The sequence below is a fragment of the Echiichthys vipera genome (genome assembly GCF_963691815.1).
Source record: "Echiichthys vipera genome assembly, chromosome: 14".
Taxonomy (NCBI): Eukaryota; Metazoa; Chordata; class Actinopteri; order Perciformes; family Trachinidae; genus Echiichthys; species Echiichthys vipera.
The window spans coordinates 14,022,861-14,041,287 of record NC_139839.1 but is presented as its reverse complement, the minus strand read 5'-3'; the positions used below and the strand labels follow the sequence as shown (position 1 = coordinate 14,041,287).

Sequence of the window (18,427 nt, the reverse complement as noted above, 5' to 3'; positions counted from 1 at the left end):
TATTGTTTTCACACAGCAGCAATGATTTGCATTTGATCTCAAGAGTCTAGAGTTGCTGAAAAGAAACAACTTATATTTAATCTCAACTTGAAACTTGAGTAAAGGGCATCACATTCTGCTCTCCATCTGGTCTGTTTATAGGCTGAATGTGCATGCCAGGAATTTATTATAGGCCTAACCATCGTAATACTAATGCTAAACTGACCTTAAGCCCTTAAAGATGGGTCTTAAAGACAAATAATAAACCCTGTGATTACTGTTCAGGATTTCCTCAAGTTCTGATTTACTGCAACATTCTGAAGTTTTATATCCATGAGGCCAGTTCACCTGCACACCAGCAGATGAGAGCATTGCCCCTGAATTATGTACAGCCAGATAGTAGGAGAGAAAGAAAGACACAGAGATACAAACAGAGCGAGAGAGAGAGAGACAGAGAAAGAGAGAGATAAATGATTCTTTGCACCTCCAACAGTCCTCCTCCTCGTTTGTCTTCATTGACAGGCTGTTGACAGAGACCTGCCTTATCAGCCCCAGAGACTGTTCATTTCATTGTGATGGATGGGACACACTCAAACGTAGGCTACTCTTTCACGCTGGAGTCATAGTTTAGATTTGAGTGTTCTGTACTTTTCTGTATATACAGTTGAGGAGCTCCCGGAGTGATACATAAACCAGACTTTATACTGTATGTGGCATTTAAGATACATTGAGAAGAATGCCAGAATAAATGTACAAGTGCTTCCTGGTGTAAAATGTATTTTTTATAAAGCTGTGAATTTTCTAAATGTATACCTTTTGATGTTTTTCTGTGCTTTGCTTACTTTTCCTTCAAGTGTACACAGTAAAGGTGATTTAAAATGTCAACAGCCTCTTTGAACTTCCTTTCCATCTTGATTTCTATGGACCCCCCCATCTCTTCCTCTCCATCTGTCCATGAGGTATAGAAGTATGTATTATAATCTCTGACCTTCTTAGTGACCGCAACAACAGACAGATGCCACTATCCTGTTATTGCTCTCCATTTCTCTTTCACCTCTCCGAACGCCACCAAGGTTGAAGTCTGTGTTTCAGGATCATTGAGACGAATAATAGTTCCTGTGGGTGAAACAAACACAGGTGAGGACAGAAACATTGTCCAACAGCAGAGCATTGTTCAGGTGAGGTCATGTTAGGTTAGTAAGAAGAAGGAAAGCCCTGCTCAGCCGTGTAGGATGCCAAGGCCAGAGTTGTAATCCATGGCCTCATTCATGATGGATTAGATAATGATAAATAAATAAAAAAATACTGCCTTTGGTTTTGATTAAGAATTATGGGGTTAGGAGATTACAGGCAACCAAACGCTATTACATTGGACTCAGCCCAATCCCAGAATTAATCTGAATACCAAAAAAGAGAAAACTCATTACATGAAGAGCTTAAGAAAAGCTTGGTCCAGTTCTCTTAGGATGCACACAAACCAGTGCACAATACCCACTGACAGAAATGTCAAAACAAAACCTCTGACTCCAGTCATTTATAAAGTATTTATATTGTGTTGCTCTTTCCTGTTTGAAATGTCACTGCATTAGCTGGTAAATGCTAGGTCAGTTTAAAAGTCTAGACATTTTTGATCATGAATTGTATTAAGATTCAATACTTACGGTGTCCGTTAACATTACTTGTTTTATTTCCCTCTACAGTTAGTTACAGATTTTATTTTGATTTGTCATGTTGACAGTGTCAGTATAATTGTTTGTGCGTGTATTCTTCCGTCTAATTTAACTGATTAGTATTCCAAAAATGGCAGAATTACTGAATTGCTGGCTTCAACAGGCTTTTCAAAAAGAACACATAGTAAGAAGTCCGCTGAGAGAGTGCAAGGTAGGTGCACAGCCAGACTAAAAAGGTACAGGAAGGACATGAAGTAGATGCTGATCGAGATAAGAGATAAAAAGGGTTGGGAAGGTGGTGGCAGGGAGACAAAGAGCATGAGTGAACTCTTATTCTTCTCCGATTCATTTATTTTACCATGAAGTCAACTGCAAAGACCAGAAACAACGCTGATGATATAGGGGCGCTCTTAATGTAGCGTTTAACTCAGTGGAAATGAGGAAGATGTCAATGAAAACATTAATCCATGGCAATGAAAATATTAATTGAGTCTCTCTGTGTTCATGCTGCAGAGGGGTAATGGTGCTGCAGCTGCTGAGAATATTTGTTCCTCATTCTGTTTGTGATGATCGATTTTTGATGTGCAAGTACTGTAAAGACAAATTTAATTTGTAAATTAGTCAAATAATATTGTCTTAAAATTGTATCTATGGTGAATGTTTCATAAAGGAACTTTTGGATAACTTGTTCTTTCAAAATAAAGGTTTTAGGTTAATAATTCTGTCTATGGATCATAATCTCATTATAAATTAGAATGCACCTTAAATCTGATGGAATTTCAACCTTTAAAATAAACCTTTCACTATTTTAACTCCACTCATCCATTGCGATCCACTGTCACTGCTGGGAGACAAGATATCCCCTCAGGCTTTCAAATATGACAGCTGCAAACAGAAAAAAAGGACTTATTGAAAAACAAGACTGTTACTCCAGAGGAACAAGGAAATTGTCTTTGACCTCCTGACAATTTCATGCATTTAAAAAAACGGCTTCTCATTATTTCCTTTCCTTCTCCTTGTACTTTTCTTTCTCTGATGCTGCGCAGACAGTAATATTTCAGGATCACCTCTAATTTGTAAGGCTGTGTGTGTCTGTGTTTTGAGGAGGAGGAGGGGTTGCTGTCTATGATTTTGGCGCTTGAAGGGTATAAAACAGCAGGTGTGTTCCTGACTTTCCTTAGAGGTCCTTATCTCTACTTCGCTGGCCGGCAATCAGCTCCAAAGCAACACTGCTGCCTGCCAGTAGGCACACAAAGAAACACGCTTATGTATGCCAAGCATAAACAAAAACAGCATCGGTCAGTGGTTTAAAAAATGCAAAAATCTTTTTACTCTGAAAATAAGTGAAGTTATCATACATTTACACAATGGGAGTATCTATAAAGCATGCAGATTCAACTCTGCAAACTGCTCAGAACAGTTAACAACAGCCATGAGGGAACAGCAATGGTGTATACTATGAGAGAGCTCTTATTCCCGTAAACATCACCTTTTTACATTAATGTGGATACAAGGCCTAGACTTAAACTACATCTACAGTATACTGTATTATCCAGACACATAAAGACAGGGGTGTTGAGGAAACAACTTTTTATCATTTGATGGCCCACAAACAAATCTGCGGAGTGGACAGCGATAAAGCAGCTGGTTGTCTCTGAGTTCCATCAGTTTTTTTAGTCCGAGGCTCACGTGCTGGAGTCTCGTCTCGCTCCTTCCCTGTTTGCGGTATGTTTGGGTTGACAGAGGATGCAAGTTGTCCTTGCTGCGCTGTGGGGTCGCGACTTCCTCCGGATGCCTTTGTAACACTGCAGGGCGATACCCAACTCCTCCATCAGGGCACTAAAAGACACACACTGCCATAGAGAAGGGAGAACGAAAGAAAGGCTTAGGTTAAGACACTAATAAAGAATATTTCCATAAAGCCATTATGACCTGTATCAACTTTGGCCATGAGTTTAAAGACTGTGCGAATGAGCTAACATAAAAAAAATCATCAGATCAACTAGGGGATTATTGTATACTGTTCAGCATTAATTGAAAGCTATACTAATTAAACCTGAGGCAATGGCATTTGATCTAGCTTTACCATAGCTTGGTTGCAGCTGAATGTGAGCAGGCAGCCAATTACTGCAAGTCAGCTCTAAAGTCTGACCAGGCAAACACCAGAAATGAACAAGACACACATTAAATGTAAATCTTTCCAAAAGAGTTGTAAAAGACTTGAAAACCACATGTCTCATCATGAAATCCAATTACACAGACAAGAGATGAAGAACAATGTCTGCTGTGCAACATCCTAATGCAGGGAGCTATGAATTCATAATATGGTAATTATGTGAAATTATCAAAGATAGGGCCATCTGAAACGAAAAGCCTGAGGCTTATTTGATTCTGCAGAATAATACACCACATTGAACTCATTAATCTTCGATCATGTTTATTGGCCTTTACGGAGGGGGGTGCTCGCATAATTTATTCTGCAAATTATCATTCGCAGCACAAAGTCATTTTTATCTGGTGGTCTTTGCATTCAACGACCATAGAAGGTCTTCTTCTTTCATCCTCAGGCTTTTACTTCTCAAAGGAAATTTGGCTCCCTGCAGGGTTTCCCACGAATACCAAAATCACTCTGTAACAGTGGAGAAATCCTACCTGAATCAACCTTACACCTTAAAGAAGCAAATTGAAATGTATCTATTTTTGGACAAGACAGAACACTGTCAATAAAACATAATCCATACTTGCTTACCTAATATGAACTAAATTACGTGTGAAATTGAAATTAGTTTAATTTCAATTTAAAGTGCCCTTTAGATACACCCATTTACAAAATTCTTGTGGTCGTCCTATGGTCTAAAACAGTCCAAAATTATTAGTACACATAAACAAGTTTCCAACCAAATCCAGAAACTAGAGTGCTTAAACTTAAATTGTTGATGCCATCAAGTATAAAGTTTGGAGCTGCTCCATTTTTAACAATTATTTGGGCAAGATGACACTGAAAGCACCCAGTGTGATATTCTAAGTATATGGGTACACACATGAGCAGGTGGCACTCTGCATGGCAGCCTCTGCCATCAGTGTGTGAATGTGTGTGAAAGGGTGAATGTGGCATTTTGTGTTAAAGTGCTTTGGTTGGAAGACTAGAAAGTACATCTACCATTCACGTCTCTGGTTTCTCTGTTTTAGAGAGAGTAGCTCATGTTCACAACTTGAACTTTCCGTAGGCATGGAAAAAACATATTGGAATTCTTAGTTTAGGTTGTGTTCTGCTTTAATGTTCTTTTCACAACAGTTTCAGTGTAACTTTCACCTGTGGACACAACAACTGGGACCAATATCCTTGTTGATTCTGGTATCTTATCTATTTTTCTAGTAGTTTACATACAGTAATTATCTTACATACACTGATGATTTTACACCCTTTAATGGCCTAGTCTTAAATATATTATTCTCATTTGTAGCGGTTCATATTTTTCTTTTTTTCAATACATTTTGAAGAAAAATTAATCTTGCAACTAGATGACAAGGTCAGTCCAGGAAGGCAGGAAAGACCTTGAAAGTCAGTATCTCTCTGTGATCCCATCCATCATTACTTCAGATGAAATGTCCTGCAGTCAACACAAGTTATTTATGAAATTACAAATGTACTTTTGGCTTTGGATCTGTGCCAGGGGACATCTTAACTCGACACGTTGTTCCATCACTGTTATCCAAATTTCAGCCAACCAAACCTGTCTAACAAGGAGCTTAATGAGGAGGAAAATATTCAAATAACTTTCCTATCTTTTGATTTCCCAAAAGGAATTTGGAGTCGGCCTCTTAAGTATACACAAATGCCTACTGAGACTCACTGTATGAAGCAAAACTTCACTTAACGTCGGAAGGCGACTTAACAAGCGAGAAAGCAGAAAAAGGCAGCAATGCGGAGCGCTGCACCGTTTATATTAACTTAAATGTCACATTTTTAAAAACTGTTCTGAATTTGAATAAATGCGTGGGTCCTTAAAAGGACCCAAACTGATGACTCACACATTTCATATAATAACTTGTAACTTAAAAAAAACCATCCAGATGTCCTGTGTGTTTTTCCTATTGAGGGTCTTTATTTTTAAGCTTTAATTTGTAATTTGATTTATGACAAAAGCATAAAAATATGAGGGAATGGTTACTTTTTAAGCAATTGTGCTTGCATGTAAATGAGAAGTATTCTCTTCATGAAATAAACATGTTAGTTCCTAGTCAATTAACTTAACTCTACCCACTAATACAGTATAAAACCACACAGTAATCTTATCAAATGTTGTCATAATTTAGAATTGACCTTTGGACAAAAGGAATACATTTGAGAAGAATATTCTAGTTGAAACCAGTACAACCCATTGTAAAAAAGGACATAGTAGTTAGTGTGAACACGTGGTTCAGGTATTGGAGGTTAAATGGTAATTGGGATTGGCTGACACAGGTGCAGATATACTGGGGTATTTTCAGCAGGGGGCAGAGAGAAGGACACCTAGTTACAAACCTATCATCTAGTGTACATGTGTTGTAAATGTGCTGCCATGGCTACTCTGTGTCATCCCCCAGTAGCCTGCCGCTCTCCAGATCAGTAGATAAGGAGGTGCCAGAGGAGGAGGTGGAGCCACGCCGCTGGAATTGACGGGACTGAACCCCATAAAAGAAACAGAAGGCCTGACGAAAGCATGCATAGAAAAAAAGAATGGAGGAGAAAACACAAAAGAGGTCAACACAGACATGTAAAACTAAAAGAAAAATGTAACAAAGAAAATAAACAGCAAATAAGACAAAGAAGCAAGGCAAAGCAAAGAAACTAATCATGTGAAGGGTATCTTTAACAGATCTGTCATCTTGTAGTGACTGCTTCTGCTTTTTTATTATGTCCTTTCATTATGTATTAATAGTTAATATTTTAGCACTTTCATTCCAACTGGTTGGCCCGCTTACGACCTATTTATTGTTTTTATCTCATGTATTCTGTTTCTAACCTGTGGCAGAGGGGGTTTTTAAATGTCTGTACCTCGGTGACGCAAGTGGAAATAAAGATGTCTATTCTATTCTATCACTCTCTTTCATAGCTTATGATATTGAAAGGGGTTTTCTTGTTCTCATAAGCAGATATAACCCATGCTACTGTTTAATGAGACTAATAATGAGTCATTTTAATTTAACAGTTGTACAAACAGAGAATATGTAACTAAAAAAACATGAAAGTTCAACCCACTGTTTACTCTGTAGGACTGCCAGACACTGACACTGAAGCTGTGAATCCATCTACTACTTTACTTTCTTGTTCAGTGAGTGCAAATAGGATTTTGAGTAAATTAATTTGGATTGAGCAAACAACATCTAATAAGCACTTCCATATTAATTAAAAGCTGACAAATAAAAACTTGTCCAAACATTATCTTCGTGTCTGGGAATACATTTGCATACATACTAGTGTATGGAAGTAAATCTGTGCCATCGTATTTTGAATTCAAAAAGCAATTTAATTTCTAGCACTGAATATTTATGCATTGAAAATACTGAATATTTTGACTCTGAATTTAACTTTATTTTTCAATGTTCTTAAATTCAAGGTTAAATAATACAAGGTCAAAAAATTCAAGGTTGAAAAATTCAAGGCTTAAAAATTCAGTATTAAAAAATTAATTAGGGCCAAATTCAGCTGCAAAATTCAGTGTATAATATTCAGTGTTGACATCCAGGAAACCAAGGAAGAGCAATCGATTCTAGACACTTCTCACAGAGAGTGGCTGCTAGTTGGCTAATTCCACCACAAGCTATGGATGTATAAAGGTCATAATATATGATCCTCCATGCTTTTGTGCTACACTGGTTAGTTTCTGATTCAAAGGGAAATTGAAGTCAGTCCAACTGAACTTTTCCTTGAGCAGCAGAATGTCGGTCTGGGGACCAGTGGTAGTGGGAGCAGATTTACTTCCATACTAGTGATTTTAAATAACCTTCAATTAAACCAAATCCTTTTTTCAACAATAAATGTAACCTTTTTAATCTGGTCAATTGTTATCATCCCTCAGTAGAAGAACAGCAGTTCCTCACACTCGCTCACCTCCTCTATGTCTGCGTTCCTGCGAGCCTTGTAGATGAACTCTCCAATAGCCACGAACACAGAGAGAACAAGACCAGCAGCCAGGACGATGAAGATACCGCCAATGTTTTCCACACCCAGAGCATTGGCTTCCTTGTTGTCCTCCTCTGGACAGCCGTTCCCTCTCCACCACTTCTCTTTCATCATGTGCAGCTTCCCTTCCTCCTGCAGCTGAAGGATGGCAATTGTGACTTTATCCCTGTATGGAGAACCTGGAGGAGGTATACGGACAGACATTATGTACTGGCAGCGCATTTATAAATACCTTTAAATGCCCAATTATTAGGCATGGCAGCCCTGCTGAGGCACCTCTCTTAACTTTGTTTACAGTGTTTTAGTGAACCATAATCACTTTCTTCTGTGACATTCAAACATTTGCCAGAAGATAAAATAATATACATGTATTTTGAGAGTGAAAAAAATCCAATTTGCATTTTAATACTTTTCATTATTCAAAATGCATTTCAAGTAACATCACCGGCTACAAGCAGATGAGATATCAGCTGACTGCCACTTATTTAACCCTTGCATGGTCTTCACTTTTGGGACCCTCTGGTATCCCTCAGGTCAAATTGACCTGGAGCATATGTATAGCTTTAAAAACAAATCTGAAATTTTACTTCATAAACCATTAACATATATTGTCTTTATCTCAATTTAAAACAATGGAGATAAGATATATGTTTAATCATTTCAAACAGTCTCTACTAGAACACAATTAATAATTGAAGTGTGATCTGTTTTTTGTGTGTGAGTGTGTGTGCATGACTGAGTGTGTTTATGTATGTCTGTGTGGGCATTTCTCTGAGTGTCTCTGTGTATTCAGGTCAAACTGACCCGAAGACCATATGAAGGATGTAAATGTGTGAGGTAAAGTAGCATGTGTGCATCTACTTTGTCTGTACATGTTCATCACGTGAAAAATAAGCAAAGACCACTGAGTTTCAGGTGGAAAGAAAATTATACTTGTACCCTTTTTCTTCTTGTAAAAACTTGAAACTGGTCAATTTGACCTGAATACAATACAAGGGTTAAATTAATTTGATTAAACCACTTTTAATAGGTTTGATAAGGAGGCTTCTGCCCCCAATTCCATCATCATTCCACTTCACTATCCTTCAACGACGCTCTAGGGCCTGAAACACCTGGGACATTAAAGCCTGTTTATCAGAGAAGAATCAGAATAGACTCAGTTGTCAGCTCAGTGCAGCTCATGCCAGGCACGGCTGCATCTACATGGCCCGGCATTGGCCAGTTGTTAAGCTTTAACCTGAACTTGTACAAAGGCTGTGTTGAAAACATCCTGCCAAACACACCAAACAAGTAAAACAGTTATGGGTTGATTGGAGGGGGAAAGTAAAGCCATCACTGGATCCACTGTACTTTGCGTACCACCTAGATGTTGGGTTGGAGGATGATTTTCCTGCTTTGCACTACACTCATTGACTGGATTAAAAGTCATCCAAGTTAGCCACAATATGCACCAGTTGCATCACAGTCCCACTTCTTGTTCAACCTTCAAAACTCTGCCTTCAGATCAAGCTTGCTGCTTCTTGTAGCTTACACCAGCAGGGAAGAGGCCGACTCATGTTGGCTTAAGCACCTGCAGCATAACATCAAGCTGGAGTGGATGAACAACTCCACTGCCCCCTACAAGGGTGACAACTTAACATTCTGAGGAGAATCTGGTCATTTGCCATCTGCTTTAGATACTCTTCACTCTCATTACATCCTACATAGTAATGTTCAGAGTGAGAGCAGCCAACAACTCAACCAACTTTTCACCTCAGCCTTAAATGATCAGTTGTGCACCTCTGCATACAGTATGGCTTTTTTTTCTCTTTGAATTACGTGTTTGGTCTAAAACACAATGTTGGACAAGATGAATCATTGTGAGAAAGCAAACATAATAAAACCAATAAGTACAACTTAGAAAACCCATAGTGACAGTCAAAGGAAAGCACATCATGCCAAAAATGTAATGAAACTGAAAAACTGAATATCACTATTCTTTATCTTTCTCTCTCTTGGCAGAAAAAATAAGGAATGAAAAAAGATGAATGTGGTTAAAGAATACATTTCCCACCTTTAATGTGCCAGGTTTAAAAAAAATCTGTGCCTATTGTTAAACTTTTTTTCACTTGAAGTGGACAATTGTTTAACTACGCCTTTAGGGTAAAAGACTTTCTGATCATGGAAAGTTGATTTAAAGCATATTACCTTTCTGGCATTTTTACATTTTTATTTTCTTTTCTTTTGTAATCTTAAAAATGTAAAAGAAATCCACCAGATTATGGTGTAAGAAACTCATAAATATTCAATTCTCTTTTCTGATAAAAGTCTGACTGATAAAATAATTTGCCAAGTGTCCTGTTGGTAATCTGTCACTCTGTTTCACTTGCACTGCTCATGCTGCATTCAAGTGCCCAAATTCGATAACAGGAGGTTCCACTTTGACAGGCATTCCAGTCCAATTTGCCTGGTTGGAAGTCCGAAACTTCGGACTTGAAAGCAGCATTTCTCTCAATGCACGTGTCAGAGACGGAGGGAGCGTCAGAGGTCAGGCAGGGGGAAGAGGTTGGGACTTGGAAGGAAGTGCTGAGTGCTCTAATCCAAGAAAGGTAAGAACTGCTTTAACAGCCAAGTATCTAAGGAAGCAGTTACTCTCAGGGGCAGCATCCTGCAGAAAGCTCAAAGCCACTGTTAACCTCTGAAACAGTTGGATTACACACCACACACACACACACACTCCACAAAAGCCGACAACCCTAGAATCAACAAGCTCATCAGATGGTTGGCTTGCTGGTGTGAGTCTCTGGTGGACGTGCGCCAGATAACTGCCAATGCCTCTCACCCCCTGCATGCCATCATTCCTTCTGCGTGAATCCTACAGGAAGTCTCTTAGGCCCAATCTCAATCTCCATCCTTAAACCTAAACCCTGAACCTTCACAGACTTAACTGACATCACCTGGTATGGGGTTGAATGCAATGGGCTGCAAGGGCTCATAAAGGTATAAATAGGAATCGGACAGCATTTTGAATAACATATCATGTTACTGTGACAGCGCCAAAACATGTAATGTTCAATTATAGATTTGAGATTTTTTATTTGTCCTATTTTTACCTGCCTTACATCCAAGTAAGATTTGAATGTACCAGGCTCTTTAAAGGATATTCTCTTTCTGTGTAAATTTAATATGCCAGACTGAACAGCCATTCCCACCCATCCTCCTTTTTGTGTTTCAGGGCTTCCCCCGTTAAACCTGTGTTTTAATGTCACAATGCTATGAATTGTGGGTAATACCCTAAGGCAAAATCTGCAGAAATAAGGAAATGTTACATCAACATTAAGGTAGTGTTGCTTTCGTCAATGAAATATATTGTCGTTAACGAACCTTTATCAAGTGAGGGAAACTAGACTTAATATATAATGCATGTTGTTGACGAATAAAAACGAGACTAAATGTGGTTTACAAAAAAAACTATGCTTAAATGTCTCTTCATTTTCGTTGGCCAAAACGAGGCGAAATAACGTTGTTTCATCTTGTTTAGTCACGTTATTATTATTATTATTATTATTTTGCAGTTTTTCTGTTTCCTGTGTCTCGCGTCTGGGCGACGTCACTTCCTCAATCCCCACACGCGGCATTATTTAGATTCAAAAGATGCAGTTGCTGTGGGTTAGCATTAATGACAACTAAAAAAGAAAAATAAGAACAAAGTCTGACACCGAGAGCCAGCCGGGGGTCCTCTTTGGGAGAAAAAGAAGAAACACTTTCATTACATAGACGTGGAAAAGAAAACGGAATGTGTTGTGGAAAAAGATGGGGAGAAATGCGGCCACAAAATCACAGGAAAAAACACCACAAATCTTAAGAGACATCTCATGGCATTCCATAATTAAAGACAAGACATTAACGTAACAATACTTTCTGTTTTAAAAAGCTCATGCGACATGCCAACTCATGAGGCTACGGTTAATTTATCGAATTTTAACACTAGCTTTAGACGTTAGCCAATGGAGCTGAGAACGAGACAAATGTGTGTGACTAGCGTGTGCAGACTATGTATATTTGTTTGTGAGAGAGTGTAACGTGGGCTAACGTGTGTGAGAGTGTAAAGTGGGTTTTTAGGTCCTTTCTGACTGACTCACTCAATAAGAGCACTAAGCATCCCTTGTTGGCCAAATACTTTCACTAGTTTTGTTATTCACATAGCAATCACACTGAACTGAATTTGGCATCAACATGCCTTTGAATGACTTATTCTAGACCTGTACATGCATGTAAACTAAATATATTTGCATGGGTTTGGCTAAAAGAAAATGTTGGTTTTGTCAATACTACTAGGTACTTTTATTATATTTATTAAATATGATTGCATTACTAAAAAAAGACTAATAAACAATTTTCTTTGACTAAAACTAGACTGAAATGTCATAAAACTAGACAAAAATAAGACTAAAATGCTCAGACTTTTAGTTGACTGAAACTTTACTAAAACTAATAAAAACTAAAATGACAGCTCGACTCAAAGACTAGACTAAAATTAAAAGTAAAACAGGCCGCCAAAAACAACGCTACATTAAAGATTAAAGATTGTACACATTAAACTTAGAAGAATGGTAACACATCTTGATTAGTGATTAACCTTTTCCTTTGATTTTGCTGCTTTTTTTGCTGCTTTTTTGATATGTATATATATATATATATATATATATATATATATACATTCGCTGTTAAGAGCCTTGAAGGCAGTCAAGTTGTTTCTTGGCTGTAAAAAAGGTCAAATAAAATGTCTTGTACACAATGTTTTAGAGTTGTCAAGGTAACGTGTTATGTCTCTAAAAGTGCTGTCCCATTCCTTTTCATTGCATTTAGAGCCCTTGTTGCCTCCCACACTCCACCACTTTCCAGGTGATGTCAGTTAAGTCTGTGAGGGTTCAGGGTTTAGGCTCTAGAGTGGAGACTTTGTAGATTCAACCTTAGCATGTGTTGCTGTGGCCATCAGTACAACTCCTCCCTCTGCTGCTGAGAGAAGTGCCATGCAACCTTTGAACTTTGGCTATTGTTACATTTACTTTGTTTATGATTTCATTCATAATTGCACTTCTTACACTTTTACACTGCATCTCCCTCTATCGTATATTGCATGAGTAATCCCCTCTATGATTATTTCCTTTTTTTTCATTTATTTTACCAAAGAATAGAGTTGATAAAAGAGATAATAATGGATCTGTATCAATAAAGAGCATACAACTATCATATACTGTACATTGACTGAAATTACAGAAATAGATGAGTAGATGGGTGGACCCCCCTCATAATTTCCATTGCCGTGCTGATACATTTATATGTATGGCCTGCACCTTAAGCAAGTGTGGAGAATGTTCTTGGTGAAGAAGAGTTGTGCTCAGAAAACCTACCCCAGCTTAAAAAAATATATCTTAACATATCTAGAGGAAACATGAAAACACAAGAGAAACACAAGATGTTAAGCACTGCTTAAGTTAACATTGACTGTGGGCATGGTCCAGCAGTTTGACTTGCTTCTAGTTGACGTTCTCAATCCAGCAAACTGGCCAGAAACCTTACATCAACATTTGCAGTGAACAACTGGCAGAGCTTTTGGATGGAAGCTCATTTGCATGTTGATGTTACAGGATATCAGCTCTGTACGTGAATTGCAAATGCATTGAAGTTTGTATCTACAGTACAAAGCCTCCATTTGCAGAGGTCCTATCAGAATTCTATTCTACCAACAGAAGGCCTTCAGTGCATTTTAGTATTGTCAGGAGTATGCAGGAATGTGATTTGTGTATATATTTATCCATGGCCTGTTTTAACTAACTTGGAGGCTAAATATATGCAGTCTTCAACAGGGGACAAGCAATGAATGCCAGAAAGTTTATGCACTCATAAATGAGTCTCACTGTGTTGAAGTTACAAGGACGACTCCAACAAAAGACTCCCACAAAGAGCAAGGTCAATAACTGTCTGCAGCAAGACATTTTCAGTATTTGGGGAGTTTCTTGAAAATGACCATTACCAGCCGATTTGGCCATTATCAGATAATTGAATGAGTTATCAGTTGCTTATCACTACCATAGATATGGGACAGTATGGCCCTACTCTAAATCCTAGATGACTCAGTAGGCTGTTTATCATCTATTCCATCAGTAAACTGGATCACCCATTTGCGTTGTTCTTAACTGCTCTACCGCAGCGCTGTAAAATGTCCTAATATCAAAAGTGACAATGGTAGGGAGTATTTAAAGATGTACTCCGTAAGAATTGAGCTACATTGTTTCTAGTTGCCTCTTTGGCAGTAAGATGTAATTGCATGTGAGCCTGTTCTTTCAGAGCACTCCATCTTGTCACATTCATGGTGTTGACTATTTTTGCTCTTTTGTAAACTTTATCGACATACATTCACCTCTCTACTTCCAGTTCATCCCCTATATGTTACCCTCTTAAATCCATACACACACATGTTCCAATAACATTTCTGCCCTTACGACAAGCCTGACTCAGAAGTTGGAAGCTCCCGATTTCCGATTACAAGGGAAAGCAGCATAGTCATTAGTGGCGATCTCAGCCGACAGACCAACTGCTGTCGCAAAAACTCTGCGTAAGGTTTTGGTGGTGGATTGGTAAAACAAACATAGGACTTTCACAAGGAGATTTTGCATCCCATTTAAAACCAAAGTCAACAGTGACTTTTCAAGTTAACTTTCTTACATAAGGTTTGTCAGCATTTTAACCCGTACTATAATGTTTTCCTAAACCTTACTAAGTAGTTTTGTTGCCTAAACCTAACTGAGTAGCATTTGTTTTGTTTGAATTCACAACGGGACTCCTAGATCATTAAAAGGGACATCAAGGGGCCCGGACAAAGCTAACTGCAACTGTTGCAACATGCAAGTGAAGCAGGCCCCCTTCTAATCCATATCTGAGAGACTGATAACCACTGATACAGGCCATTGAATGGAGTGATAATAAACTGAAAAAGATGGTGGCTAGGAGTAAACCTATGCTATACTACAAACCAGTGGCAGACTCAGGCTGTCTGAGGGACGGGGTTGGAAAAAAGGGCACCAGCTGCATGTGGCTCGGCATGTGGTAGGGCAGTATATAATGACACTACATTTCGTCTTCTCAATCTTAAGGCTACCATAGAAGGCACTTTATCATGTTTTCTCCATTAAGGGCACCCCAGAGGCCACTTCATCATGTTTTGTCTATCATGAGGGCACTTTTACAACATTTTACATTTTACAGTCTTCTTACCGATAGGTGTTCCCACTCCGTAGCCCTTTGAGTCTATGAGACCTCCGATCTGTGTGAGGTTGCAGTTTCTTTGGCTGATGTACTCGATGCTGGTTGACTCCATCAGCATGGCGTAGTCTGTCGTCAGGACCCGAGTGATGCCTTCTCTGTTGTTCTTAACCAATGCAGTATTTTTCCTGCTGCTCATAAATGCCCACATCTTCTCATAGGTGGATATCTTCGATTTCTGCCAAAGGAGCCAAACAGGCAAAAGTCGGTATGATGTATTATACATTTGTACCCTGTGTAATGTGTGTTTGTGACGGCACATATACACACAAAATAAAGGGAGACTGACACAGCAGTGTGGGCAGATGAACAGCGTTTTGCTTCCCTCAGTGGCAGAAATCCCTGTGTAACAGAGCAGCAGAGACGCGCTTCAGCAGACCGTCGATTTTCCGAGCTCCGTGTGCTGTGGCCATAGAGGGTAGTCAAACACTGTTCATCTGTGCACACACTGCCAAAACTGCCACGACACAGAGCTGGATTTAAATCAGCAAAATATCTCTCTAACTATATTTCAAATACTATCAAAAACACACACATTTAACATCAGGATGTGTGATGTAAGTGTGTGTCTTGTGCAAGTGTTTGTGTTTCTCCTTTGCTCAGTCAGAGAAAATGGGACAGCTGTGTTCTAAATCTCCTCCAGCTGATTCAATTTGTTCGAGCCATCAACACAGCCTGCTTCTTCCTATCCAGGCAGCCGTAATCACTGGCTGCAATCTGGGAGGATAAAGCCCTGCATGGATCACCCCTGCTGAGCCACCAGGATGCAAGGAGTGTCGGTGGCGGTGGGGGAAGGAAGTGACAGCCCTGCCTGAGGACATTGGTACAGCGATATATTATATAATACAAAGTAATAAGTTAAAATGTGTTAAACTTCAACATGGTCGGCCAAACACATAAACACAAGTAGTCTTAATCTTTGCATCTTGAGCGTTATATACTCGCCTCTTGATGCATCTCATTAAAATAAACACTAGTCTTTTTCTCTGTCTTTAGATTACTTTTTTTTATTAGGAATGTTTGGCAAAGATACAGGATGGTGGAGGGAGCAGCTGAGGAAAACCTAATTTTATTGAAGTGCCGGTTCTGTACCAATGAGTCATGCTGACATCCAAAACTACAGCAGAGATGACAGAACACAAACAAACTGTTTGTGAATTCACTCAAATGTCTCGGTTGGAGTAAACTACAAATTTATCAGAGATAAGCACACACTACTGAGACTATGGTGTCCAGTGGTTGATATTAATATTGGTTACTTTGGTAGTAATTAACCTGAATTGTTTGCATACTGTATATATTCAAATACAAAAATACAGCACACAGCTTGGTCATGTAATATAAGACTTAGGGAGTATTCAAATACTTTTCAATTATTTGAAGTTTAAAATATTTGTTGTTTGTGAACTTGTTACAGATGTATGTCTAATGTAAAGTACAGGCAAAGTTCAATACCAAGCAACAGTTCACATTTATTAGCTCTTGTGCTCAAGATGACTCAAAATAGAGAAGCTGTAAGTTCACTTTTGTATGGTCTTGATTTTACTAAAATAAAAGCATTTAATGAAGAAGGAAACATTCAAATGAAGGAATAAATGGATTTAATTTGGGGGAAATTGTATTAGGATGACGGTTTTCATTTGACCTTTGTTGCAAAACCTTTCAGAAAATGTACAATATAATTTAACAAGAACTTGACGTGAACTTTAAAAAAAGCATGCAGGCACTTCTGCATAGTAATTTCATTTAGCACTTTTTATGTTACAAATTTGATAAACAATAAAAGCTAAATTATACCAGTTTTACCTTGAAGAAGGTCATGGTGGATCCATCCCTCACTGCCCCATATTCAATCCTGGTCTGCTTCGCCAGGTCGTCTGCTGAGTCGATCGGCGCATCCATTCGTTCCACAGTGAGGAAGGCAGCCAAGTTGGCAGTGTAGGAGGAGATGATGATTAAGGTAAAGAACCACCAGATACCTCCAACTATACGAGTGGACAGAGCCTTGGGCATCAGCTCCGAGCCTGGAAGCACAGGGATGAGGGAAAAAAGATTTGTAAGTAGCTCAAATCAGTATGTGACAACCAGTATGGTACAACCAGAATAGTAAGAAGTTCAGTTCATGTCTGTACAATATGCAGATGCTCTTCTAAGGAATTTTTTTTGAAACCTATGAAAAACATCTGGATTCTTCCAAAGCAAAGTCAAGTATTGTGGTCCAAAATGGTGCTCTACTTAAAATACTGAGAAAAAGAGGGTTGGGATTTCCTTCACACGACTTTCACCCCAATACATGGTTTTCCATGAACACATGTATGTCCGGATGGACCGTCTATCATAACAAACAATAGTGAAGCACAGATTTTAACACACGGAGAAAGAGAGACTTCATTCTCTGCTCATTACTCTATTATATCTTTACACAGAATAAATGGTTTTTTTGCTGTTCAGAATATTGAGTAGAGTGCCTTCAACAGCTGGATGCACACAAGAGTTGTATTTGGATTATCAGCCCTAAATGATAAATGATGCACCTCTTCATACAGTATATTTATTTTCTCCCTCTGAAGTTTGGTATAAAACATGAGGTTGCAAAAAATAGGATAAGTGTTAAAAATCATAATAGAACATAAAAGTTCAACTTGTGTCAGGAAAGCCCCATACAAAGAAAATGGAATACATCATACCAACATCAACATTTTTTTCTCAACTGAATTTGAAACAGAATAATGGTACCATTCTTTATATTTGCCTCTCTTGGCAGAGAAAAGAAGCAATGCAATCAGATAAAGATGGTGAAAGAAGACTTTTTCTACATTCAATGAGCCAGGTTTGTAACATTTGTGCCTATTTTTAAACCTTTTTTCACTTGGAGTGTACAATTGCTTTACTTCACTTTCAGGATGAAAGACTCCTATGACTCCATGATTTAACATCCATGTTTCTGAGGAAGGTTAGAGGTTATACTTGCAACAGAAACATTCCACAGAATAAACCACAATGTAAAGCCATTCACATTGTTAATCAAAGCTTCACTTTCTTTTGTTTTCATTTATCAATACTGTTGCATTTATGAAGAACTGGTACGTTTGATAAATGTAACTTGCAGTCAAAATCACAATATTTCATCAGAATCGGCATTATCTTGTGGACTGGTGTTATCAGCAGTTTTCTGGCCATCCAATCAGGCATGTCAGTTTTATCCTGATCAAATCTCCTGGCTCGAGGGAGCTCAAGTCTCCATGAAGTGCAACATGATTGTTATTACAGGGTATGGTTGCAAATAATGGGGGCTGGATCCAGTCTA

At 38.5% G+C, this 18,427-nt stretch overlaps 1 protein-coding gene across 3 annotated transcripts in view; it reads right to left on the bottom strand.

Moving 5' to 3' along the window:
• Positions 1–3,334: 3,334 nt before the first annotated feature.
• Positions 3,335–18,427, bottom strand: part of grik1a (glutamate receptor, ionotropic, kainate 1a) — a gene marked incomplete at both ends in the record, with an annotated part of 38,555 nt that continues 23,462 nt past the window's right edge. The window contains 4 exons of one of the 3 annotated variants that reach the window (XM_083927593.1): positions 3,335–3,547; positions 7,744–7,994; positions 15,073–15,298; positions 16,927–17,144. In XM_083927593.1, the coding sequence (XP_083783719.1) occupies positions 3,335–3,547; positions 7,744–7,994; positions 15,073–15,298; positions 16,927–17,144 (908 nt within the window). Of the gene's footprint in view, positions 3,548–6,215; positions 6,342–7,743; positions 7,995–15,072; positions 15,299–16,926; positions 17,145–18,427 lie in introns of those variants that run through there. The other 2 variants (XM_083927591.1, XM_083927592.1) reach the window with 2 other exon arrangements.